This window comes from Lissotriton vulgaris, chromosome 1_2 (assembly GCF_964263255.1).
Source record: "Lissotriton vulgaris chromosome 1_2, aLisVul1.2, whole genome shotgun sequence".
Classification (NCBI taxonomy): domain Eukaryota; kingdom Metazoa; phylum Chordata; class Amphibia; order Caudata; family Salamandridae; genus Lissotriton; species Lissotriton vulgaris.
In genome coordinates this window covers 167,826,477-167,851,848 of record NC_141686.1, presented here as the reverse complement: position 1 = coordinate 167,851,848, position 25,372 = coordinate 167,826,477, and the positions used below count along the sequence as shown (strand labels likewise).

Below are 25,372 nucleotides of genomic sequence, written 5' to 3'. Positions count from 1 at the left end.
TCAACTTTTTCAGCTGGTCGCGTCCGTCAAGATCTATCACCGGGCCATTTGTCGCGCCCGAGCGGCATTTTATGCCGAGGAGTTCCGGAACAGCACTAACCCGTCGAAGGCCATCTTCAAGGCGGTGAAAGATCTTATGTCTAAGCGGTCTATCTCAACGGTTGAGAGCTCTGTCACACACTGTGAATCCCTCGCTTCCTATTTCTTGGGAAAAGTCCAGTGTATATATCGGACTTTCCCGAGCACTGGTATAGCGCTGGGTAGCCCTAAGGAGACATCTTACCAGCCCGCTCTGCTCTCATTTCCCCCCCTCACCTTGGAAGGGTTTGACAAACTTGCTACGCAAGTTAAATCTGGGTCCCCATCCGATCCAGTGAGGCCTGCCCTCTTTCGAGACCAGACCTTTGTGGGGCGCGTGGCTATACGCTCTCTTGTCAATCTCTCCCTAGAGACTGGGGTCGTTCCCATCAGCTGGAAGCAGGCGGTGGTGTCTCCGATCATTAAAAAACCAACTCTTGACCCATCCAAGCCGGAAAGCTACCGTCCCATCTCGCTGCTGCCCTGGCCAGCTAAGTTGACAGAGGCCCATGTCAACCTGGCCCTGTCTGAACACCTAGCCCGGTCCAATGCCCTCGATCCCACACAGAATGGCTTCCGTGCTGGCCACAGCACGGAGCCCTTCTGGTGATGGTGGAACATCTCCGTGCAAGGTTGGATGATGGGCAGACGGCGGCGCTGATTTTGTTAGATCTCAGCGCCGCATTCGATACTGTATCGCACAGCATCCTCCTTAGGCGGCTCGAGGAGATTGGTATCGGCGGCCAGGCGCTGCAATGGTTCCGCTCCTTCCTAGACAACCGCTCCTTCTGTGTTGCCATCCCTCCCTTCAAGTCCAGGTTCCAGCCTCTGGCCATGGGGGTTCCGCAGGGATCCTCGCTGAGTCCCACGCTGTTCAATCTCTACGTGAGACCGCTGGCTGATGTCGCAAGGCAGTGGGGCCTAACCATGGTCTCATATGCCGACGACACACAGCTGGCGGTTACTCTCAGCGGGGATGCGGAACAGGATGCCCCCAGGTTTCAGTCCGGACTGAAGGCGGCGGCCAGCTGGTTGACAGGTAACTGTCTCCAGCTTAATGCCACAAAAACAGAGGTTATGGTTGTCGGGAAGGGAGTGGAGCTCTGGGGCGACCAGTGGTGGCCTTCGGAGTTGGGCCCCACTCCGACCCCAGTGTCGGAGGTGAAGAACCTCGGGGTCTGGTTAGACGCTGGTCTTACATTTACAGGGCACACCAAAAAAATCGCAGCCTGTTGCTTCGGTCTCCTAAGAGGGTTAAGGCCGGTGCTTAAGTTCTTCGACGCCCCTACCAGACAGCTTGTGGTCCAGGCAACCATCATCTCTCGTCTGGACTACGCCAGCTCTTTGCTGGTGGGGGCCAACCAGGCTGAGTTAACCCGTCTGCAGCGGGTGCAGAACGCCGCGGCGAGAGCCATTGTTGGACTTCCTAAGTTCTGCCCGGTGTCTCATGTCATCCGCTCCCTGCACTGGCTCCCGGTTAGAAAGCGTATTCTTTTCAAGGTCTTATGTCTGACCTTCAAAATCCTTAGAGGCATTGGCCCCGAGATCCTGGCCAACTCAATTTCCTTCTATGTCCCTACCCGCAATCTTCGATCTCAAGGGCAGGCCCGTGCTGTTGTCCCCAGATTTAGGCTCAGCAGGATGGGGGGCCGTTCCTTCAGGGTGAGAGCCGCGTCAATCTGGAACACCCTCCCAGTTGAAATTCGGCTGATAGAGGACTTGCTGTCGTTTCGTAGAGCCATAAAAACCTTCCTATTTTAGCTTCCCTGTTTTAGTACTTTTCTGTAGCATTGTCTCCATGCTGTGTTATGACTGCTTAGTGTCTCTGCGCCGGGATGCTCCTTCGCTGGAGTCGCTGTGCGCATAATAAATTGTTATAACATAACATAACATAACATAACAAAGGAGTCCACCAACGTACAGAGTGAGATAGGGGAGCGGGCCATAAGAACTGCATCGTCTGCATACAATAAAGCAGGAATTGGCAAGCTGACTATCTCGGATATGTCCTTCTTAGCATCCAGTAGGAAGGGAGTTAAGTTAGTAATATAAAGGATAAACAATGGGAGTGCCATCACGCACCCTTGACGGACACCACGTTTGAGGCCAAAAACTTTAGTGAGTTCCCCCTCAGGACCGAAGAGTACCCTGGCTTCCAAGTACTCAAGGAGTGGGCACATAAAATGTACTAATGCAACATCAAGATCCAAGTCCAGCAACAATATCCAAGATTTGATACAGTTCACACAATCGAAAGCAGTTGATAGGTCCATGAACGCTAGGTACAGTGGGCAGCGCCTGGCAATGGTATATTCAGGTGCTGCTCCACTGTGCCCAACTGCTCCCTAAAGCCATACTGAGTGTGGTGGAGTATATTATGTTCATGGGTCTATTCCTGCATCTAGTTAAAAAAGGCTCTGCCAATGATTTTTACAGTAGAATCTATCAAGGATATAGGGTATTAGCATTTGAGTTCTGACCTGTTGCACTTCTTAAAAATTGGCATGATGGTTGAAAGGAACCATGAAATTGGGAAGTTGCTAATGGTCAGGTTGTTGAATACGTTAGCTAGGAGAGGGGCCCTGAGCGCCAAGTTACACTTAATAAGGTCTGTGGGGAATGGTTTTGAGTGTGTCCCCCTCCTTCTCTTATTGTATTTAGATAAACATGAGGAGATCTCAGTTCCTTGTTGAAGAACAATTTTTTATTGTTATTTTTTGTACTTGCTTTGTGAATGCTTTGTTGAGTTCAGTACAATGATAACATCCTTGTGTGTCAGAATATCCTTAACAGCGTATTACTAGAGCTGCACCAGCCGGCATGTGTTTCGCCCTCAGTGGTCAATATGACCTGGGCTTTCTCAAGGCTTGTTAAAAATCATTAGCTGAAAACTTGCAATGAGTTCTGGGCTGACTAACATGTTGATAATACAGTATCAAATCTGGCCTACCACGCTCTTGGTCCACGGCACTGATTGTACCCATATTTAAAAAAGGGTCCAGGGATGACCCTAAGTGCTATAGGCCGATCTCGCTCATTGATGTTTCTGCTAAAATTATGGGGCGAGTGATTTTGAACAGGCTTATGGAGTGGACGGCAGAACATCATATCTTGGCAGAAATACAATACGGGTTTAGGGAGGGTAGATCGACAAGTGACCAGTGCCTAAATTTGTATCTTTTGACAGCCAAGTACACGAAAGCAGGCAGGGGCACGGTCTATATGGCATTCATGGACCTAGCCGCGGCCTTTGACAATGTCAATAGGTCTAAACTATGGACCATGATACATAACCTAGGGATAGAAGAGGGGCTGATCAATATCCTGAAAGAGCTGCACTGGAACACCACGGCCAAGGTTCGTTTCATCCAGAGGGGGGGCAAACTGATCAATTTTTATGTTCAGGGGGAGTAAGACAAGGGTGCATATTAGCCCCTTTTCTTTTCTCCCTTTACATTAATGCCCTAGAGAGTGCCCTCATTGCCCTAGAAGTTGATTCCCCCAAAGTAGGACCGCGTCATGTCCCAGTACTATTGTACGCGGATGACGCGGTCCTGCTGGCCAGGACCCCAAGGGCTTTGCAACTTCTGGTGGACGGATTCGTTAAGTTCATGGGGGACTTGGACTTGTCTGTCAACCTAACAAAATCCTTTGTCATGGTGGCCGGTAAAAAACCTACTAACAAGAGCGTGTTCAAAATTGGGTCACAGACTCTGGGCAAAGTAAAGACCTTCCCCTACTTAGGGCTGCTAATGGACGGGGACATGCTATTTAATCACCTGCTTGAGGCCCATTGCACCAAGCTTGTGTCCTCAAATGGGGCTATTTTGAGCTTTGCCCGTAGATTGGGACGCTGGTGCCCAGAACAGATAATGGCATTATATGCCTCAATCAGTACAGCTAAGGCCCTTTATGGTGCTGAGACATGGGGCTTTAGGGACTGTAAGCAACTTCAACAGCATGAAGATAAATTCTTTCGGAGAATCTTAAAAGTCCTGTGTTGGAACTGGCCCTTCTTGCAGGGTCATCCCCAAACTTTTTGCTTCTTCCTCCCTTATTTTTCCTGACCCGTGGCTGTTGGCAATAGGACTCTGCGCACTTTACCACTGCTGATCAGTGCTAAAGTGCATATGCTCTCTGTGTAAATTGTTATTCTGATTGGATATACATGTTTGGCATATCTGTATCACCATGAAGTCCCTAGTAAAGTGCACTGGGTGTGCCAGGGCTGGTGATGGCAAATGCTACTAGTGGGCCTGCAGCACTGATTGTGCCACCCACAGGAGTAGCTCAAAAATGGTGTCTCAGGCCTGCCACTGCAGTGCCTACGGGCAGTTTAGAACTGCCATGTCCTCCTGGTCAGTGTCCCCACTGGCCAGGCCTAACCCTTCCCTTTTCGTGCACATCAGTCACCCCTATGGAAGGCCCAAGGTACCCCCCTGGGCAGGGTGCAGTGTATGTGAAAGGTAGAGCATGTACTAGTGCAGGTGACATGCTCTGGTAGTGAATTACAGCCATTTTCGTTTTTCACTATTGTAAGGCTATCTTGCTCCATAGGATAACATGGGGGATGCTGGCTACAGTGGTTAACAGCATTTCTTCCCATAGGAACAAGATAGGACATAAGTATCTAGTATCCCTGAACTCAGAATTTAATAATACATCTTTTAGGAAAGGTGGTTTTTAAATCCTGTGTTTGAGAACAGCACTTTTAGAAAGTTGCTGTTCTCTTGTCTGACCCTTCTGTGTGCCTGGGCCTGTTTGTGTATTGACTGTCTGGTTTGTGAGTGACAGGGGCTGGGGAATTCCCCCAGAGGCTGGATGAGTCAGCACTAGGCTGAATTAATGCAATTGCAACCTGAGTGGTGGGAGGAGTTAGCACCTGGGCTGAATAGGGCTGTGCCTGCCTGCCACAATGCTGGTTCCACCTCCTGCTGGGCGGCTGAGGACCCTGCCCCTCACTCTGAAAGGAAAGATGCAGCCAGCAAAACAAAGTGCTCAGGATCCACCCAGAACTGGTTCAGACCGGGCTCAGGGCCCACATGCACAGAGAGAACAAAGACTTTAGGGGTATAAGTACAGGACCCCTGACAACAGAAAATTAGATCATCCTGGAAATCAAGAAGGAACCTCTGCCAAGGAGAAAGCTGACTCTGAAGAAGGAAGACTGTCCTGCTGTTGCTCTGCTGGACTGACCTGCTGTTGCTTTGCTGCCAAGGAGAGGGGAAGGACTTTGCTGTGAGCTGTGTCCCCTGTCTTGAAGGAATCTCCAAGGGCCTGAGAAGAGCTAGCTCCCTGTTTTTGAAGTCCCAGGAACAAAAGGACTTCACCCCCAGTTTCCCTGAACTCTGCTGAGAGAGTTCTGTCCTTCCTAGAGTGCTTGATCCAGTTGTGGGGCCTCTGGAAGTTGACCCTGAGCTGGGAAGCTTGAAACTAAGCTTGAGAGACTTTTGAAACTGAAAAGTGTTGCATCGCTCGCTTGCGGAGCGCATCCCCGACAGTGCGAGAAGTTTCCCGCCGATACGAAGGACGAGATCGTTGCAGCGCCTGACGCCGCTGCCAGAACCGTCGCATCCTTCGTTTGCGGGACGCACCAGACCGCTGCGGGAGAATCGAACATCGCTGCGAGTGTCGTCGCAGAGCCTGTCGTCGCTGGATGAGATCGCCGCATCGCTTGCTTGCGGACCGCATCACGTCGCTGCGAGCATCGTCGCAGAACCATCGCATCGAGGAGCTGCGAGAGAGAGGATCACCGCTGGACCGCGCATCGTCGCCCCGGAGATCGTCGCAGCCCCTACGAGATCATCGCATCGTGCCTTTGCGAGAACAGACTTCCTACGGAACCTACGCACCGGAATCCACGCAAGCGGCCTTCCTCCCCATACAGACCGGATTCGTCGCAACACGCCCGCTGCTGCAGCGGGGCTGTCGCATCGCCTCCCCAGGGTCTCAGGAGTAACGCATCGCATGTTTTCCACCGCACCAGCTTCCTGCTTGTGGAACTTTGTTGCATCTGAAAGGTACTGTGAGTAAACGTGACGCAACTGTGAACTTTTCACGCATCTGTGGATTATTTTAACGCAACTTAAAGAACTTTGATTACAACCTTAAGAACTCTTTTGAAACCATATCCTTGAACTGTGTATGTTGGATTTTTGTCGTTTTGGTCTTGTGTAGTTTAGAATAAATATCTTTATTTTCCTAAACTGTTGTGGAATCAGTTTGTGGTGTTTTCACTGTGTTACTGTGAGTGTTGGTACAAATACTTTACGCATTGCCTCTGGTTAGCCTAGACTGCTCAGGCCAAGCTACCTAGAGGGTGAGCAGGGGTTATCTTAGAGGGTTATCACCTTGCCCTGACTAGAAGCAAGGGTCCCTATTTGGACAGTGGTACCTACCTCTGCCAACTAGAGACCCCCAGTTCTAACATCCCGCAAGCCATCCCTGCTGAAATTGCCCATGATGAATTGGGGATGCCATATATTTCTGATATTGTTAAACTAAGGCCAATTATGGCATGGATGAGAACGTGGACTAACCCGGAGGCAGTTCTGACCAGGGAAATAATTACAGACTGCTTACAAAGAGACAAGGCCCTACAAATCCCCTGGTTGAAACATGTGAAAGACTCTTTAACAAGTATTGACCAGGGCCAGCTTTTTAATGATCCCTCCTTGATTGTAAATAGTTGTAAAATGAAGGTAAAAAAATTGCTTTTAGAAAAATTTGTCGCTGACAGAAGAAGTTGTGGCCTGGCAAAGAAATCACTGCAGCCTATGACCTTGTTAGAAATGGAGGGGGAATGGAATCATATCTGTTTCTTATGTATAGCCAAAATGATCGGTTTTTAATGTGCTGTTTTAGGCTCAATTGGTTACCAAATATTTTAGCTTACCCTGCTGGTTTTACCGTATCAATTGAGCAGAAGGGTGCCTGCGGCTGCGACAATAGGCCTCCGCAGGACACCCTTTATTTTGTACTTTTATGTTCATTTTATAGTAACCCCAGATGATTGTTTTTGGTAGACATTTTAAAGAAACAGAAATTCCGCCAAGCAAGAACTGCATTGTTATTTTTACAGAAAGCCACTGATCCCCACACCCTATGTGCCATTTTAAGCTTTTTAAAAGTAGCAGTAAGATTGAGGAATACAAGAAATGAATTAGTGTTGTAAAATCATACCTGCCCCGTGAATCATATCCTCTCTTCTCTATTGTTGTTTTTAACATGAAAAGTTCAGGAATGAAATGTAATGAAATCTAATGAAATTTTATGTAATGTGCTTTTATGAGGAATTTTTATTCTTCGAAATAAAGATTTACTGAACTGAACTGATAATACAGTATTGGGAAACAATGAAGCAAGTTCAACGTGAAGCTTATTTACTTATGGGTGATTCATGCCTGATTTATGGTGGTGATTAGGCTTATTGTCTCTTTAAATGGATTATTCTAGATAATTAGATATTTGCCGGAAAAGGGTATGAAATGAGGTGCTGGCCTGGCGCTGAGAGGAAAGTGGTGTAAGTGGAACTGGAGATGCCGGTGTTATGTTATAGTTTAGGGGCCCTCTAACTCTTGAGGTGCCCTGGCCTCAGCTCTGTGTGCTGTCTTTATGGCCTGATAAATGGCTTACATTTTACTGCTTGCATTTGGAAGTAATAAACACACTGGGTTGCTGAAAGCAGCCGCTTCTAAACGCAAGCAATACAATTCAAGCCATTGATTTTTCAGGACATAAACAGCAGCATCCATTCCTTAGCATGCAAACATCTTAATCTGAATCCAGTCCACCTGAGACTCACTTGTCGAGATGCATGTTACTAATATGTACAGTGAGTTTTGTTTTCCGGTACTGTGTAGGGTTTCAGAGTCCTTCGTTCCACACGCACATTATACAGAGACAATGGATCTCACACGTGTGTAAATCAGTACATAGGGTATATTACATAAGACAAAGGGGACTATATGGTGCAAGCATCACGTCATACATACAGGTGGTAGGCACTGGGCAGTATAGTCTAAGATAGATTGTTTGGTCTGGAACAGCTCAAACTCATACATTTTAAACATAGCACTGTGGTTGTGTTGACTTTACTAATAAAATGAATTCTTGTTAGCAACATTAGGATAATGACTGGAGAATAAAAGCATGACTCTCTGACCCATGCCTTGCTGTTTCTATGCATCTCTTTGATGACCAAGTTAATAGCTCTCTCTGCTATGTTAGGCTTGTAACTTTTAAAATGCAAGTACAAAAGGCATCTCTATGACAAAAGCATTAACTGACCCATTGAACTATCTACATTCTATGCACTTTGTGATCTGCCTGGTACATGTTCTTTGAAGAAGGAATATTAACCCTCTGTACATTACCATTGCCCTGGGCACAGACTTCGAGAAGATATTAGGTGAAGTGTGAAGGCATGTTGATCACATTATAAATTCAAAAAATCCTCTAATTTTTTACTTCATAGTGAGTAATACTACCCAGCACTTATGCCAATGCCTACCATTGATTTGACAACACGAATCCAAAGAACCCTTTTTAACATAAATTGAAACCACAATTGCTTTATTAACCTTCTTCCTTTCTCAAATTTGCTTGAAAAAGCACCATTTGCCCACTCTTTCCCAAATTTTCTCTGGGGAGAACCCTCCAGAACTGCTCTTATGTAGCTCGGGCTCGCTCGCTACAGTGCACTCAGCCGCAACTTTCACGCCTCACCACTTTCAAATGTCACCAGCCACCACTGCCCTCAGTTAGTACCCCTGTTGGATAAGTCATTTTTAAGATTTTTCCAGCACTGTTAGTTGATGCTTAATTGCTGAGACGTGTCTTTTTTTGTTCAAGAAGTACATGCTAAATGAATGAATTAACTTGTCATAAAGATACTGGGATATTCACTAATAGCCCTAGCACATTCATTTGTTTTATTTTGATGTAATGATGCCATGCTGTAAGAAGTATGACTATGTTGTTCACAAACTAAAGACTCAACTACACAGCCTTTCTTAAAGTAGTAACTACGAAAATACTGCCCCTTTCCAAAAGCCTCTACTATGCACCATTTTGTTGTTTATTATATTTCAGTTCACCACTTACAACGCTAACTTTATATTCTGACTACCTTTCAAAGCCCTAATATCATCTTCATATTCACAGATTTTCTGCCAGAAAAAAAAATCTATTTTCTGTGTTTGGCTGTCTGCAGGAAATACCAACTTCTCTATGCACCTCTTTGAGAAAACGCTGGTTTTGCATCACGAAGCATAAGGTACTGTTTTTCACAAAGATCACACTCCATGTGGCGGTAGTTCATGCCAAAAACACGCATATTCATTTGACTATTGAGTAGTGTTACAGTAATTAAGTTTAACATTCCTCAAAACATTCTCTCCTTCCTTTTACTCACCACGCCCCCTTTGTAAGCACTTACTTGCCACTCTTTGGGATAAAGGAGGAAATATCACATTCCAACTTCCCTCGACCAGCCTACAGTACAGCCAGCATAATTGTTTGTTAAAGACAACCATGGCAACGGTTCCAACCAATCCATAGGCGGAGAAGAGACATCAGGGCGGGTCCTTCCACAAAGAGCACTAGCATCATGAAGACGAAAATGTCTTGATCTAGCGAACATTATAGTCGCCATCTTAAAGTGAAAGAATCGTCCTTCAGTTCCACATGCGATACTGTGCCTGAAAAACTAAAAGTGGACAGATTCACTAATTTCCTTGAAAACGATTGTTCCTGTGACTACTGGTCTAATTACAGCGCTTATGCAGACTTACATGGATTTAAAAGGGGGGCGTGGCAATTATATGTTTTTTGTCATTTCTATGTAATCCCCTCCAAGATTGTCCCTTTATTGTTTACCAACTTCGAGGCCGTCTTTGAATGGGACTAGTTCACAACTTTAGGAATTATCGAAAGTGGTCTTCTTTTAAACATTAGTTGGATAAGATAGAAAATAAATGTAAATAAAAAGAATGTGTGTCCGTTTCTTTCGTCCATTAATTGACCGTTCTACCTTGTAAACTAAAGTGTAATTTCTATGGGTCTAAGCGTGTGTAAGTAAGGCAGGCGTTCCATTGTTACCCTAGACATGAAGGAAGGACTAGTCTGCGTTTTCGAGCCTATCATAATGCACGCCGCTTTCGCACGTTGTCGCAGACGTAAGGTGACTTTGGGGTCTGGCGCCGCGGCTGTCTGGCTCTCCGGGCCAGCTATGTCTTCTCTTGTGCGGATGGGCAGCGTCCTCAGAGCTGGTGGACGATTCTTGACGAGCGGTGGGAAAAGGGTGGGGGAAAGACAGTGAGTATCGGGTGGGTGGGGGATATTAACCTGGGGCTTCGAAACAGCAGGGGAGGAGGAGGAGGAAGTCTGACTTGAGGGCAAGTGGAGCTGGCATTGAAGGGGGAATGGAGCTAGTGTCTTTTCATTTATTTAAGTGTTGGCTAATTTACGTTTGCATCACTAATTGCATCGCGTGTTCTGCTCTTGGTGGGTCGGCTCAGGCGTGTGAACTGTCTGTTGTACTCGGTGCTTTAAATGGGAATTTAGAAGTGCTGGTACTCACTAATTAGACTGGGTAGGTATTTAGGGGCGTGTCTGTGAGCCAGGAATTTAATAATAACCACACAAGTAAGCATTAATGCAAATGCTCTGATTGTCATGTAAAGCGCTTAACAATCAGAACATTTGCATTAAAGCTTATTTTTTTAAGACCCCTGGTTAAGGGAGTTGTCCAGAACCACAGGATGATGAACGGACGTCGGGATTCGACCCTTGTTTTCAGTTCCACTCTTGGCACCTCTGACCATATCCTCATTCTTGTTGCAATGCCAATCAATCAATCAATAATTTGTAAAGCGCTCTACATATCCGCGAGGGTCTCAAGGCTTTGGGGGGGGGGGGCGGGGTGGTGCTACTGATCTAACAGCCAGGTCTTGAGTATCCTCCTGAAGGTCAGCAGGTCTTGGGTCTGTCGTAGGCTCAGTGGGAGGGTGTTCCATATCTTGGCGGCGAGGTGGGAGAAGGATCTCCCACCGGTGGTGGTTCTTCGGATGCGCGGGACCGTGGTGAGTGAGAGGTCGGCGGAGCGTAGCTGGCGGTTGGGGATGTAGAAGGAGAGTCGTCTGTTGAGGTAGGCCGGGCCAGTCTTGTGGAGTACCTTGTGTGCGTGGGTGAGGAGCTTGAAGTATATCCTCTTGTTGACTGGGAGCCAGTGCAGGTTTCTCAGGTGCGGGTGATGTGGCCGTGGTGTGGTACGTCGAGGATCAGTTGTGCGAAGGCGTTTTTGATGCATTGTAGTCGTTTGATGAGCTTGGTTGGGGCTCTAGCGTAGAGGGCGTTTCCGTAGTAGAGTCTGCTGCTGACGAGGGCCTGGGTGACTGTCTTTCTTCTTCTTTTTTTTTTTTTTTTTTTTTTTTTTTTTTTTTTTTTTTTTTGGTAAACCTTTATTGTTACATAAGGCAAGTACAATCACAGGCCTAGAATCATCACAGCCGGCCATTATTTCAGAGACGGTCAAGGCAAATCAATAAAGCCAAACATATGCAACATTCCGCCTCCTCAATGCCCTATTAAAGCCCAGGATAATGTCTGTACCGTATTGGTACCAGGATTAAAGAGGTTTCTTTTAAGAATTTTAAGGAAGAGCAGGATCGGATGCCGTACAATCCAATCATACCGACACAAGGGGTTATCATTAAGCAGGATATTCACGATCGGGACTACTGCAGGCAGGGCGTTGGCACTAACACACATTAAACAGGATAGACAATAAACAGTACATTACGCCCCCCAATGCAGCATACGCCCGCCGTAGCTGAGAACTTTATAATAACATCCACCCTTGTAATCTGAACCATAAGAACGTACAGCGAGCCACCTACCACTCGGTTTCCCGAAGGATAAGAAAAAGAGAAAAAATAAAGAGAAAGCCAAGCAGAACAAGAGAGAAAAAGGGGCCCTAGAAACTGAAAAAGGGAAAGAAAACAGAGTACCCCTCCCCTAACCCCCCACCCTGCACCCCTGCCTCCGGCTACGGCCTCCCCCCTCAGCAGCGTGCCTGTCGCCCATTGTATGGAACCCGAAATTTAGAAGAGAGATAAAAAGAACTACCACCCACCTAGACTAAAAGAAGAACCCAAGAGAGGGAAGAAAGAAAAGGAGAACCCTGAAGTCTAGAAAGAGAGAAGAAGAAGAAAGAACGGGGGTCCTAGTCTACAACTACGAGGAAAGGAGCGAAAGACGGAGAGGAGCCCCCTAGCAGTCCCCCGGCCTCTCCCTCATGCAATTATGTCTGCACAGGATGTAAAATACATCTGCAAGAGCAAGTACAGTAGAACAATTTACAAGGTACAGAATCAGCCTAATATGTCGTTAGATAAGACCATATATCGCGTATCCCTCACAGTCCCAAAATCAGAAAATGCCAACACGGAGGAAACATCATTTATCCTTGTCCAGTCTTGCTCATACCGCGATGGCCCACCAAATTACCACACTCCAAGTCCATAGTTGTAGGGAATCGGAATGCCAAGGCAAGCCCAAACAGCAGCACTTCTGTAACGTTTCGCTGCAACCGGACCTCATCCAAGCCCGTTTCCTGCCAGTACGGTGGACCCAACCTGGTACAAAAACATGACTTCCACACTTCATTCGGTAAAATAGAGCAGGGGGAGAATGTCTCAATGTCCAAGCACGGCTGGAGCAGCACCAGAGACACTACCAGCATGACGTGGAGAGAAGGTCCATCGCTCGGTTCCAATCTAGAGCCCACAGAATGTAATAGGTCTCTGACATCACAGACTGGAATTGGCTCGAGAATCAGTGTCTCGGACTCTCCGGTATCAGTGACCGACGCCATCTTGTTGCATCTGGGTACTAAATAAGGCATCTCGCTGTGCATCCACGGACCATCCGATCTCATTCGCTCCGCCGCGAAAATCACATCATCCATCTTACTCCACAGTGATAGGGCATCCTGCTCCAGGGTGTCGTGAAGGTCAGCTAGGGTAGCCAGAAGATCGCCATGGTGTAGTTCTGCTCCGTGCCCCCCTTTTGTCATGCTCCCCTTCTTCGTATGGTTTTCAGTAGGTCGGGACTCGGTCTCCCAGAAACTGCACTCTGCTCTCCCCACTATGTTCCGGGGCAGCACCACTCTGGATTGGGGCCAAGCCACACGCAGTGGGGCATCGGGCGTCATGGAACCACCATCAGGGCCACCGAAACCGTTTCAATGCGACCAGATCGCAGCCACCGGTGGAATCAGCCCTGCTTGATCGCGGCTCGTCACAAATTCGGGATCCTCCTGCCGATAGCAGGACGAGTCTCATAACACTCCCCGGCGGCAAGCGAGCAAAGTTCTAGTAAATATATAATCCACACAGGGGCACAACGACAGGCTTGTCCCCGACTCGTGCCCCCAATCGGCCCGAGTGAGTGTGTCAAAAATCGGCCGTTCCTTTTCACGCCGGTGCCGACCGGCCCTTCCCTGCCACCAGTGGCCGCTGTTGTGCACTTGGTGGCCGGCCCTTCAATCTAATCGAGTCCCCGATCTTCGGGCTGCTGCGGGCCGCAAACGTCGTTGGCTGTTTCTCCCTGTATGAAGCACGCACGAACCTCGGGATTGCACCATCAATAATCGCTACTGTTCATGTACCCGTTTATACCATTGTGTCGGTGACTGTCTTTCTTGTATCTGTCGGGATCCATCTGTAGATCTTGCGGAGGGTGTTGAAGCAGGAGGAGGAGACGGCGTTGACTTGCTTGGTCATTGAGAGCGTTGAGTCAAGGATGATTCCCAGGTTGCGTGCGTGGTCGGTGGGTGTCGAGGCTGTCCCCAGTGCCGTCGGCTACCAGGAGTCGTCCCAGGCTGAAGGGTTGGAGCCGAGGATGAGGACTTCTGTCTTGTCCGAGTTCAGCTTCAGACGACTGGTCTTCATTCAGTCGGCGACGGCCTTCATTCCTTCGTGGAGGTTGGCTTTGGCTGTGATGGGGTCCTTGGTGAGAGAGAGAGGATCAGCTGAGTGTCGTCGGCGTAGGAGATTATGTTGAGGTTGTGCTGTTGGGCTACGTGTGCGAGCGGGCCATGTAAATGTTGAACAGCGTCGGGCTGAGGGAGGATCCCTAGGGTACACCGCAGATGATCTCGGAGGCTTTGGAACTGAATAGGGGGAGGTGGACGCTCTGGATTCTGCTGGAGAGGAAGGAGGTGGTCCAATCTAGAGCCTTGTCTCAGATCCCTGCGGCGTGGAGGTGTGCGCGTAGTGTGCGGTGGTAGAAAGTGTCGAAGGCGGCAGAGAGGTCTAGAAGGATGAGTGCTGCGGTCTCGCCGTTGTCCAGCAGGGTCCTGATGTCGTCGGTGGCGGCGATGAGGGCAGTCTCGGTGCTGTGGTTGCTGCGGAATTCTGACTGGGAAGCGTCCAGGATTCTGTTTTCTTCGAGGTATCGGGTTAGCTGTCTGTTGACGGTTTTCTCGATGACCTTGGCCGGGAAGGGGAGCAAAGAGATGGGCCGGAAGTTCTTGAGGTCTCTTGGGTCTACCTTAGGTTTTGGCCCTATGAGAATCAGAGGCGCAACTAGTCACATTTCAGGGGGGGGGGGTTATTCTTTCAGCAATAGGCAGCAGTGGAGATGCAGGGGCTCTAAGAAGGGGTGAGAAACAACAAAGCCTCATTAAAAAGCAATTGGTCTTTTAAAGACCTGTGAAGTACTCGGGTGCGGCTGTGTGCATGCCCGGGAAGCTGTCTCATCCCGACTGCCACGCGATGGGGGAGGGGTGTCTGAAGCCCTTTGATTCCAATAGTTTTGCGTGCCTGATGAGAACCTAACACGGCAGGAGCACCCCAGTGCAGAAATACACAGGCTGTTGTCAGCCAGAGCAGCACGTCAACACGCACCATCTGTTGCACGTACCCGTACTTCAGGGCCTGAGCCCTGCTGCTTCATGGAGTACCGGTACTCTCCTTGCCCGAAAATAAGTTCTGGTACACAGGGGAAGAAAACTTAGAAGTGCTGGTACTTAGTACTGGTGAGTACCGGCCCATTTAAAGCACTGGTTGTACTGGAGATCTAGTAGGGAGGTTTGCCAGGACTTGTCCTGTTAACAGGACTCGCGTTCATAGGCTTGAATTAAACAAATGGCAACCCTTGAGTGTATTAGATAACGTGGGTCAGTTGAAGCAGGACTACAACTGCCAAAATGCAATGATGAGAAGTAGTGTGCAGCTGCAGTGCGATGTTTGCGCGAAACTGTACCATTATGTTTATCAACAGGCTGGTTAGGAGACTGAAAGATTTTTCCCAAATCCGGACATCCAACCCACAATCGGGATAAATTGGTGTGCTGTTGACTGTTGGGCACACAAGCGTAATTGCTAGATACCAGTCATAGCTAGTATATTTAGCTGTCTTAACGTAATATCAGGTTACCTTGCCTGTTACATGCTTCAAAGGCTTGCAGTGGAACTCTCATTTTAATTTTTTTTTTTTAGCATTGTCCCATTGTGTACGTCTGCATACTTTCTCATTCCAGTAAGAGATATTTTACGGAGCATATATTCCACCTAACTCGCTATATGGGATTGATAGTATATCTGTTGTAGTTCATCTTTGCAGCAATTTGCTTACACCTGGGTTTAATTAATATTAGGCTCGCCGCTACCCTGAAAAGAGCTTGGTTCAGTATTTGCAGAGCTAGAAATAGTCTTAATTTGGCAGTGGATATAATGGAAATGTCAAGAGAAGAGGCGGAAAGCTGGTCATTTTTGAATGAGATGAAAATGGCACTGAGGGCACTAAAGTCAAGGCAATGCTTTGCAGCAGATGTGCAAAACTGCCAATATAATTCTCGCCTATCTAAAATTTGCTAATTTACTGTTCATCCATATCTTCTATTGTTGAACCATTACAATATTCAAACGTTTTATTTTCAACCTACGTCCTGCAAGGCTGCCATTAGAAAGTATTAGAATTCTGATCTAAAGTGCTTTATTTAAGTTTTGTTTATCTCGTAAAGTGGGTTTCAAGCTTTGGAATATTTGTTTCTAAAATTAAGACTTTTACTGAAAAGATGCTTGCTTATGATGTTAAATAGCCAAGGTTTCAGGAGAAAGAGCCGTCCGAATTTCTGTAATCTAACAAATGTGACAACTTATTAATATCTCAGTTGCTTGATATAAAAGCTTATATTTATGGTCACTATTGAAATCTGGTTTCCCAAGGAACATTTACAACCAAATCAATACTCAAAGGTTTCTTCTCACTTGTTTGGGAGTTAGCCTGCGTTTGACTGGACTGAGGCACGAGGAGCTATCGCATGATGGGTCATCACTCCTAGCATTTGTGCCTTTGTTCCGTTTAAACAAAGTTAGCTGCCTTTTATCCAGAGATAAGTCCATTTGAAGACTGCTGCAATATTTTAACTTTGTGTTTTCCCAGCCAAATATGGAGCTGTATGTTCTCGCCATACATTTAAATATCAAAATTGTACTGCAGCATAAGTTGTACTTCAAGATAACTTGTGCCAGGAGACCAGCATGTGTATTAAATAATGGGAGACAAAGTATGTCTCTTTGGTAGCTCGCATAATATATCTGCACCAATTTTGATCACTGGCTGCAGTTTGAGGAGTGCTATGGATCACCATGAAAGTTTATGGATTTAAGTTTGGACCTTTAGCGGATTCGCTATTGGCATTGTATTCTACCCTGATGTCTATATTGAAGAAATCCAGAAAGCCAGCAGTCTGCAAAATGGTCTCTGATTTGGTGATGTCTTGTCCCTAGGTGAGGTGAGTGGGTCCTGTCACCTAATAAATCTGAGGCACAGCCTACCCTTTGTGTCTACAAAAACTCAAGCACTTATATCTGCCTGTATGAAAAAGAGAATTATCTCTTGGCACAATCCTCGAGATGAAGAGCTGAGACTGGCGTGAGAATTTGGAAAAGATACCTTGGGTGCAAAGCGGAATACTGTGTAAGGAGTCTGGAGCTCCATACTAGACAGTAAATTGTTTAAGGCCCTTTATTGAGGCCACATAGCTATAGTTCAGGTCTGTAATAAGAGCAAGAGACAGATTCAGTGGTTTGGCAGATCATTCACATCCTTGCCTTTTTCACTTTTTTTCTGTCCTGAGATAGGTTTTGCCTCAGTAGGGTCAGCACACTGTAAGTCAAGAGGTACTTAGTGAATTTGGGTGGTGTTTAGCAGTTATGCTCACCCAGTTAATTTTTGCACCAAAAGCTTACCCATCACCAACACTGGTGAGCAAGTGGCCTCAAACCAGGATATGGGTAACCGGCGGTTGGAGATAGCAGATTATAAACAGATTTTAGTCTATTGACAGGCGTAAGCCCAAGTCTGGATTCTAGAAATCCTTCATTTCCATATAGTGTGTGTATATGTATAAACAAAAATCATAAGGGAAGTGGACAATACTGGTCTCTATATCAGTCCTATAGTTATTCTCCAGGAACACTCCACCAGTAATTTCCTCCAGCAGTGCAAGTGATTGCCACTAAGATGTTTTTATTGGGTAGTGTCATCATTGGGTTACACCTGGTAGTACGCTTCTCCATGTGAGTAACCTTTTCCTCTGGAGGGAGATACTTATGGCATTTGTATAATGAGTTGTAAATTTACAGTCCCTAGCTTATAAGTAAACATTAATGTGAAATAAAGAGATAGAGGTAAGATCAAGAAAGTGCAGATGATGTTTGGGCATGCTAATAGTCTGTAGCGTCATACTTTAGGTCAGTCTACATGTTTCGGCATTTATGGCCCTAGTTGGTCTATGGCCTTCATCAGGACTTTGATTAGTGGTCATATCCCCATTGCAGTTCTTCAGTATGCCGGTAAGTACACTCATCTCGCACGTCTCCGTTAATTCTGTCTAAACAAGTTTTTATTCTAGACTTATTCCATGCGTGCTACTTGGGAAGATTGGTATAAGAGCAAAAGATATATGTACAAACATTCTTTGACACTTTATGACCCTTTTTCTTAAAGTGACGCTGTGTCCATTGATCATGCAACCGTGAAGCAAGTGCGGTTAACTTTGTGACTGCACAGAAAAGCAAGAGGGCCCCTGAAGCTCAGACATTTAAGGCAGGAAAGCAGGGGAAAAGCAGCACACTAAAAAGCAAACTTCTGCTATGGTAAAAAAAACGGGAATTCCTCAACAAAAAAATATAAAGGGCACTAAAAGAGTCGCCAAAGAGCCTAAGGCAAAAAAGAGAACCAAGTATTTGGATATAGAAACACAGACAATATTTAATTTGTAAAGCATTTTCTATAAATAATGATGTCTCAGATTTAAACAACTCTAGTTGTCAACATTACATCACCAAACTACATCAAATGAAATACATTAGAAATTAACTGCAGCATAACAACTCACTCTGGAAACGCTCCCACTCGCACCCTCTATACCATCGTACGATCATTCAAACTCACACATAGCATTCTTCCCAACAAGTGTAGCCTGTCATAACGTACATACAAAACAAATTAAAATCAGTGCATCTTTTGAAATGACCACAAACTGGTATCGGATACAAAATTCTAAGTGAACACAATAATATTTTCAAAATACTACCTAACTCTCAATGAGAGCTACAGAGTTAATTATACACTTCCTAGGATGTGCAACACAGACAGTAGCTTTAACTGTATAAGCACTATTAATCCGGTAGATCTATCCAATTTAGTCAAAGTCCAATGTCCTTGTGATCAGTCCTGAGTGAGCATGATATGCGTTTCGATGAACGACCTAGGGAATGGTCACAACTTCTTGAGGGCACAAAAAATAAAATCCAGAAGAGGGAGAGAGGTAAGAACAATCCAGAGGGAGAAAGACGACACAGGCAAAACCCCAAACTTAGTTGCTCATAAAAGGTTCTCCAAAACGAACAGAGGTGCAAGGCCTGCAAAAACAGCCTCCTAAATGCCCTGACCTTTACTCCCAGGAATGGAAGTAAGATGAAGGCAGCTGGGATCACAATGCTTAAAAATGGCATTTCAAATAGGGGTAGTCTGAACAAGACACTATCTTGAGATAATCCAATATGATTCAGGGTTCAATGAGGAAACTGAGACTGTCCGAGACAGAACTTCAGGAGGTATGTAGACCTAATGGGCAACCTAAGTTTTGGGTTTTGCCATTGACGGTTTGATCCCCTTGGATTTTTCTTCAGATATAGAGGGTAATTTTTCAACTCACTGTATAGATCCCACCAGTATCTCTCCTGATGGGGACAATACTCACCTGGAGAAGCGACTACCCAGATGTGGAACCCAATGATGATGCGCTACCCAATAAATCACCCCAGTGGCGATCACTTACACCACTAGCGGCAATTACTGTTTGTGTTCTAGGAGAATACCTATGGTATAGTTGACTCCCTTTGTAATTTTTGGTGACGCGAATTATGGAAGCCGCTTGGACTATTCCTTTACGCTTCTATCTCCCTCCTGATGATTATTTGTGTACGCGCATGTCTGTGTTGCAATACATGTGTTTCTCAGGCTTTAGACTAGCATATGCTGGATAAGTGTTGTACTTCAAGGACTCTGTATGAAGTCTCAATGAAATGGTTATTCAATGCACTTTACCTGGTCCCTGTCCTGAAACTACATCTGTATAGTTGGCTAGGGGTGCATCAAATTTCACTTATATTCAGCTAGTCTCATTGCCCTCCCACCCATCTTTCTTGAGTAAATCTGGCTAACCGCTGACTACTTTCATGTATTTTTCTTTGGTTTATTAGTCAATATATTTCTGGGCTCCCATATCATTATTGACCTTGTAGTTCTGCATTTTACAGTTGATCTGCTGTATCAGCATAGGATTCAGCTCTTACTCCAGTCCAAATGTATTATGGTCATTATACTGGTTCATTCAATTATGCATTTTCTCGCAAGTTACATCAAAGCAACACTAACTAGAGGGGTGAAGCAGTTTCAGTTTAAATCTGCAAATTTTTTCAAAGAGTAAAGTATCTGTTCCTGAAGAGAAATTTGAGGACATTTAACCGCTGGTTATATGGATATGTAGATTAGTCACTGAAAGAAAACATGAATTGGTGGTTTTAGGGGTTGGGTTAACGTGAAAAATGTACATTATTTATTTACAGTGTTAAGTATGTAGTTAAAAAGAAATCCAAAGTTAGCAAGGAATTAAAAGAAATATGCACCAGGAGTTTGCTAAAAAATAAATATTTGGATTGGGAATGTTTACCCCATAGAAGTGCAGTATAACAATAAGGCAATTTATAGAGCTCATAGATACTTCAAATAAGTGTCCCAGCGCCAGGGCTCTGTTCCCGTGAGATAAGTGGACATCAGAAATTCTAGACCATTAAAAGCCAGAAGTAAAGAACAAGGTTTTTAACGGTTTCCTGAAATAAGCTTCAGGAATTGATAGAGGAAGAGAGTTCCAAAGCTTCGGTTCTAAGTAGCTAAATGAACTGCAGCCGATTCTAACTTTTTTGCATTTAGGTACCATGGCTAGCTTGTCTTCAGCTGATCTCTAATTCCTGGTTGGAACATATGGTTGACCAGAGGCTGGAGATATTGCGGGACAGCATTAGATAGTTCCTCATAGCAGTAGCAGAGAGCTTTAAACTCGATTCTCTGACTTACCAGGAGCCAATGCAGTTTAATCAGGCATATTCCGATAGAAGCATGTTTTAGGAAGCTTAAAAAATAAGCATGCCTGAGTTTTGGACATGCTGAAGTCTGAGTCGTGATTGTGAAAGGCCATTACAGTAGTCCACCCTGAAGATAATCGTTGCTTGGACTACAGTTTTCTGAGCGCTCACTAGCAGGAATTCTAAGATTTTAGTAAGTATTATTTCCCAGCCAATGAATTAATTTGGTTGTCAAAAGATAATTTTTGATCAAACCAAATATCAAGATTTATTATTTTGTGTTTGGAAGAACCTAAACAGTTAAGCTACCTAACAGCATACCAGATATTGGGCTGATTGCCCAGAATCAGTACCTCTGTCTTTTCAGCATTCAATTTTAAACAGTTATTATCCGTCCAGTGGGCTACTTCTGAGAGGCACCGACGGGAGACGGTGTTATTACTAATTTGAGAGAGAGTGAATATAAGCGCAGTGTCATCCATGCACTAAGGTGCAGCATTTTGATGGCCACAGATTCCAAGATCTTGTACACAGGCTCTTTAGCTAATAGAAAGACGGATTTGGTACTTTAAGATGTGTGGAAGCCCGACTGAGTCCTTTGAAGCAGATCTTTGCTCCCAGTAAAGGTAGAAAGGATTTTTTCAAGAGAGGAACGACCAGTGTATCTTTACGACTCTCAACTAACCATGCTCTAAAATCAAGGAAGATACTTGGTCTAGAGGGGATCCCGATTTCACCAAAGAGCATAGCAAAGCCATATCATATTGTTTTAATACTACTGAATTTCAGGAGCCTAGAACTGTCCTTGGAGGTGTCAAACCACATGCTCAAGCGTGGGGAGTCCCTGGCTCTAGCAGGGAAAAAGGCATAGATGTTAACAACCTTCTCAGAAAAGAAGGAATCTAGTTCATAGCATCTCTGCTGATGAGGAGATGAAAGGCGAAACTTGAGTAAGTGAGGTGAGGACAAAAAAATAATTAATTGTAAGTGGCAGCAAATTACATTATTTCAGTAAAAAACGTTATTTAAAATCTGAGCTCTATGACCTAATCAACACTAGCTAAACAAGGTAAGTCATAGGCTTGTTCAGGTGCCCAGAGAGACATAGGGTTCAAATAGAGCAGAGATACCCAAACTTTTTTTCTCTGAGCCCCTCTAATGAAGATAAGATGTTTTGAAGTTGAGGGGAGGGAGAGGGGCTCCAAAACTGTACGGAAAGACTTGGGGGAGGGTAAGGCTGAGCTTAGGGCGCTGCGAATATGAGATAATTTCAGGGGTTCCTTTCTGTAGCTCAAATCTGTAAATGTGAGCTTTTAAGTCATACAAAAATTGACCAAAAAAACCCTCCACCCCACATAATTAAGGTGTTGAGCCCCTCACATTCTTTGGCCCCAATGCAACTGCTGCACTAATGATAGCTGCAGCCCCGAGTAGCAGGGTGCCTCTGCCTTTCCCCCCCATGCCTGGCCGTCACTCCGGTCCTAAATGAGACTGTGTCCCTCTGAGAAAAAAATGAGCCCCCACATTTTGCCCCTACTTTGCAGCAACAATTTCATCCGCTCTAATGCTAGCAATGTCCCATGCCATTTTTGGGAAGTAAGACAGTCTTGATTCTGATGCAGTGGGCCCCTCAACCCACTAGGATGCTGTACCACTTTATCTGCTTCACTAATGATGGCTACTGACTTGGGAAACTGACAGGCTCATATGCTTGTTAAAAACATGGACCCCGATCTTGCGCCATACCCCTTATGTGCTAAACAGGCTCTGTTGCCTCAATATTCATCTCCCATGGGCCATTGGTAGAGGTCAAAAGGAACACTGGCTCCGAAAAGGTGTACAGGGCTCTAATGCAAACAAGGAAAGACAGTAGAATAGCCACAATTAGGATTTCGTTGGCTCCTAACACTACTGGACCTCAGTGCCCCTGCATCGTATCACCAATGATACTACAGTCCTTTGAAACAGTCTTTGTCCTCTTCCCACTACACAGATTTATTTCTCCTAGTGCTGTGGCTCAAAGTAGCCTGTCTACCCCTTTGTGTAATAAAAAAGGGTGCAAAGCAGAGATTAATTTGAGGCAGTTGTTTCTGGTGCTCTGCACCAGCTCTTAATAATAATAATAATTATTATTATTATTATTACCACTCTTATGACACTGTGCCACATGGTGGTACAAAAGGGAGTGGTGATGGACAGAGCATCCAAACCAATCAAACACTCACACCCAGTCAACAGATCTGGGTTTAATCCATCACCGTTCTTTAGCCCACTCTGCCACCCCAGTTAAGACCTGGCCATATGCAAATCAGTCTGACCCTGTGCCTCATGGAACAGTCCGGTACAAAAGGGGGGTGGTGATGGACAGAGCATCTGAACTAATCAAACTCTCGCACCCAGTCAACAGATCTGGGTTTAATCCATCACCGTTCTTTAGCCCACTCTGCCACCCCAGTTCAGACATGGCTCTATGCAAATCAGTCTGACCCTGTGCCTCATGGGAACAATCCAGCCCGAACTGCCAAGCCATGCCTTCCCTGGACCAGAAACCAGCTTCCTAGGACCGGTTTCTGCCATTCCAGTCGTCTTAAGCCAGCCTTGCTTGAAACCGGTGGCAAAGTGAGCAAGGGACTCACGTCTGAGCGTACCCTGCGAACTTATGGCGAACAAAGCGGTACAAAAGGGGGTGGTGATGGACAGAGCATCTGAACCAATCAAACACTCACACCCAGTCAACAGATCTGGGTTTAATCCATCACTGTTCTTCAGCCCACTCTGCCTCCCCAGTTCAGAACCGCTTTGTTCGCCATAAGTTGGCAGGGTATGCTCAGACGTGAGTCCCTTGCTCACTTTGCCACTGGATTCAAGCAAGCCTGGCTGAAGACGGCTGGAATGGCAGAAACTGGTCCTAGGAAGCTGGTTTCCGGTCCAGGAAAGGCATGGCTTGGCAGTTCGGGCTGGATTGTTCCCTTGAAGCACAGGGTCGGACGGATTTCAATATGGCCATGTCTAAACTGGGGTGGCAGAGTGGGCTAAAGAACGGTGATAGATTAAACCCAGATCTGTTGACTGGGTGCGAGTGTTTGATTAGTTCAGATGCTCTGTCCATCACCACCCCCCTTTTGTACCGGACTGTTCCATGAGCATAGATGAGCAGACCGGTTGTTTATGAACACAATATACATTAAACTAGCATTTAAAATACAATAGGTCTCACATTTAGGAGCGTTTCGTAAAGGTGCCACCTTTTGCATTATAAATGCTTGTTTGTAAAAACGCCTGTGATTTAAGTTTGACTTTAATGTTGGCCGTGCCCCTTTCTTTAGACTCAGCTTGTTTAAGGAAAGGGGCGCAGCGGACAGTAAAGTGTAAGTGTGGCATGGGGCTTTTTTAAATAAACTAATTAAATTGTTGAAAAAAATACATGTGGTTGTGTGTGGCGCAGCAAGTAAAGCAAAGGCACGGCCACCACTATCAGCGTGCTGTGCCGTGTTATGCAAAACAAATAATAAAGCTGTTGCGAGAGAGCGTGTCCTGCATGTAACAGCAGGCATGCAAAAACCATTAAACAAAATCGTGCTCATAGGTTGTAATTAAAGCCTACCGAGCAACAACCCATTTAAAAGGGCCAGTCCTCGTGGGAGGTTACAAATGAAGACAAGTGGGTGCTATGGAGTTGGGAGTAACAAGCCTGTTTATGAATCAGAAGCCAGCATTTATGAAGGACAATGACACAAGCTAATCACAAATATGGGCGGGCTGAAAGTGCATACTCCAATACAGCATGCGTGCCCAGGCTCAACCTAAAAAATACTAATACCTGCCTCCTCAGCCATTCCTTTAGCTTTGGAGACCTGGACTAATCTGAACTGTCCTACTTGCAGGCGAGAGATAGTAGTTTTTTTGGTATGTCATTGGCAGGATGATGGGGCAGTGGGGGGTGCAAGGTGCAGTAGCCTGCTGGTCAAGGCCTTGGCACTTATTTTACAAATTAAGCACCGTGCAAATCCCCAGTGCTGGGACCTTGTTCCTCATGCAACATGGGTACTGCTACATTAATGATAGTGCTGGTCCTTTCATAAAAATAAAAAAAGCCCCCATTTGTTGCCACCTGCCTCAGGCCGTCTCGCTAAGAAAAAGCTCTCTGTCCATTTGTAGATGGAGAAACTAGTCCCCAGATAGCACCCCTTCTAGGGTCCATGTCTTTGACGTTACCCATTATTCTCACAATTGTCCACTTTCCCCTGGGTCATTGCTCTGAAGCCCCATGTGCCCAGTTGATCAGGGCTAAGCTTCTGAATGCAACCCTGCTGGCTGCCCTTCAACCATCCCTGAATAGTTAATGTGAACTTTGTGGTGGCTCTGGGTGAAAGTGGAGGGGATGGGGCTCTCCTGTGTTGTGAAGCCCAGGGCGGGACAGAGAGGTAAAGAAATAGGCCTTCTCACCTTGGTGTCTGTTACCTGAAAGAAATGTAGATGTGTGTAGTTGGTTAATCACCAAATGTAGGGGCTACTTGGGATCCAGTATAAGCTTTTTTTTAATTTCCGGAGTATTTTATTGAGCATTTTTCATAAACAATAAAAAATAAAGAGCAAACAAAAAGTAAAAAAGATTATAATAATGCAAGAGA

The 25,372-nt window shown here is 45.6% G+C and overlaps 2 protein-coding genes across 2 annotated transcripts in view; one reads left to right on the top strand and one right to left on the bottom strand.

Moving 5' to 3' along the window:
- The window catches only part of LOC147734766 (uncharacterized), a 225,695-nt gene extending 216,083 nt beyond the window's left edge, over positions 1 to 9,612 (bottom strand). The window contains exon 1 of the mRNA XM_086953045.1: positions 9,518 to 9,612. The gene's annotated coding sequence lies outside the window, so the exon portion shown is untranslated. The remainder of the gene's footprint in view (positions 1 to 9,517) is intronic.
- A 633-nt stretch (positions 9,613 to 10,245) lies between these two features.
- Positions 10,246 to 25,372, top strand: part of NDUFB2 (NADH:ubiquinone oxidoreductase subunit B2) — a 42,107-nt gene continuing 26,980 nt past the window's right edge. The window contains exon 1 of the mRNA XM_086953632.1: positions 10,246 to 10,395. Within this exon, the coding sequence (XP_086809758.1) occupies positions 10,310 to 10,395 (86 nt within the window). The 5' untranslated portion in view covers positions 10,246 to 10,309. The remainder of the gene's footprint in view (positions 10,396 to 25,372) is intronic.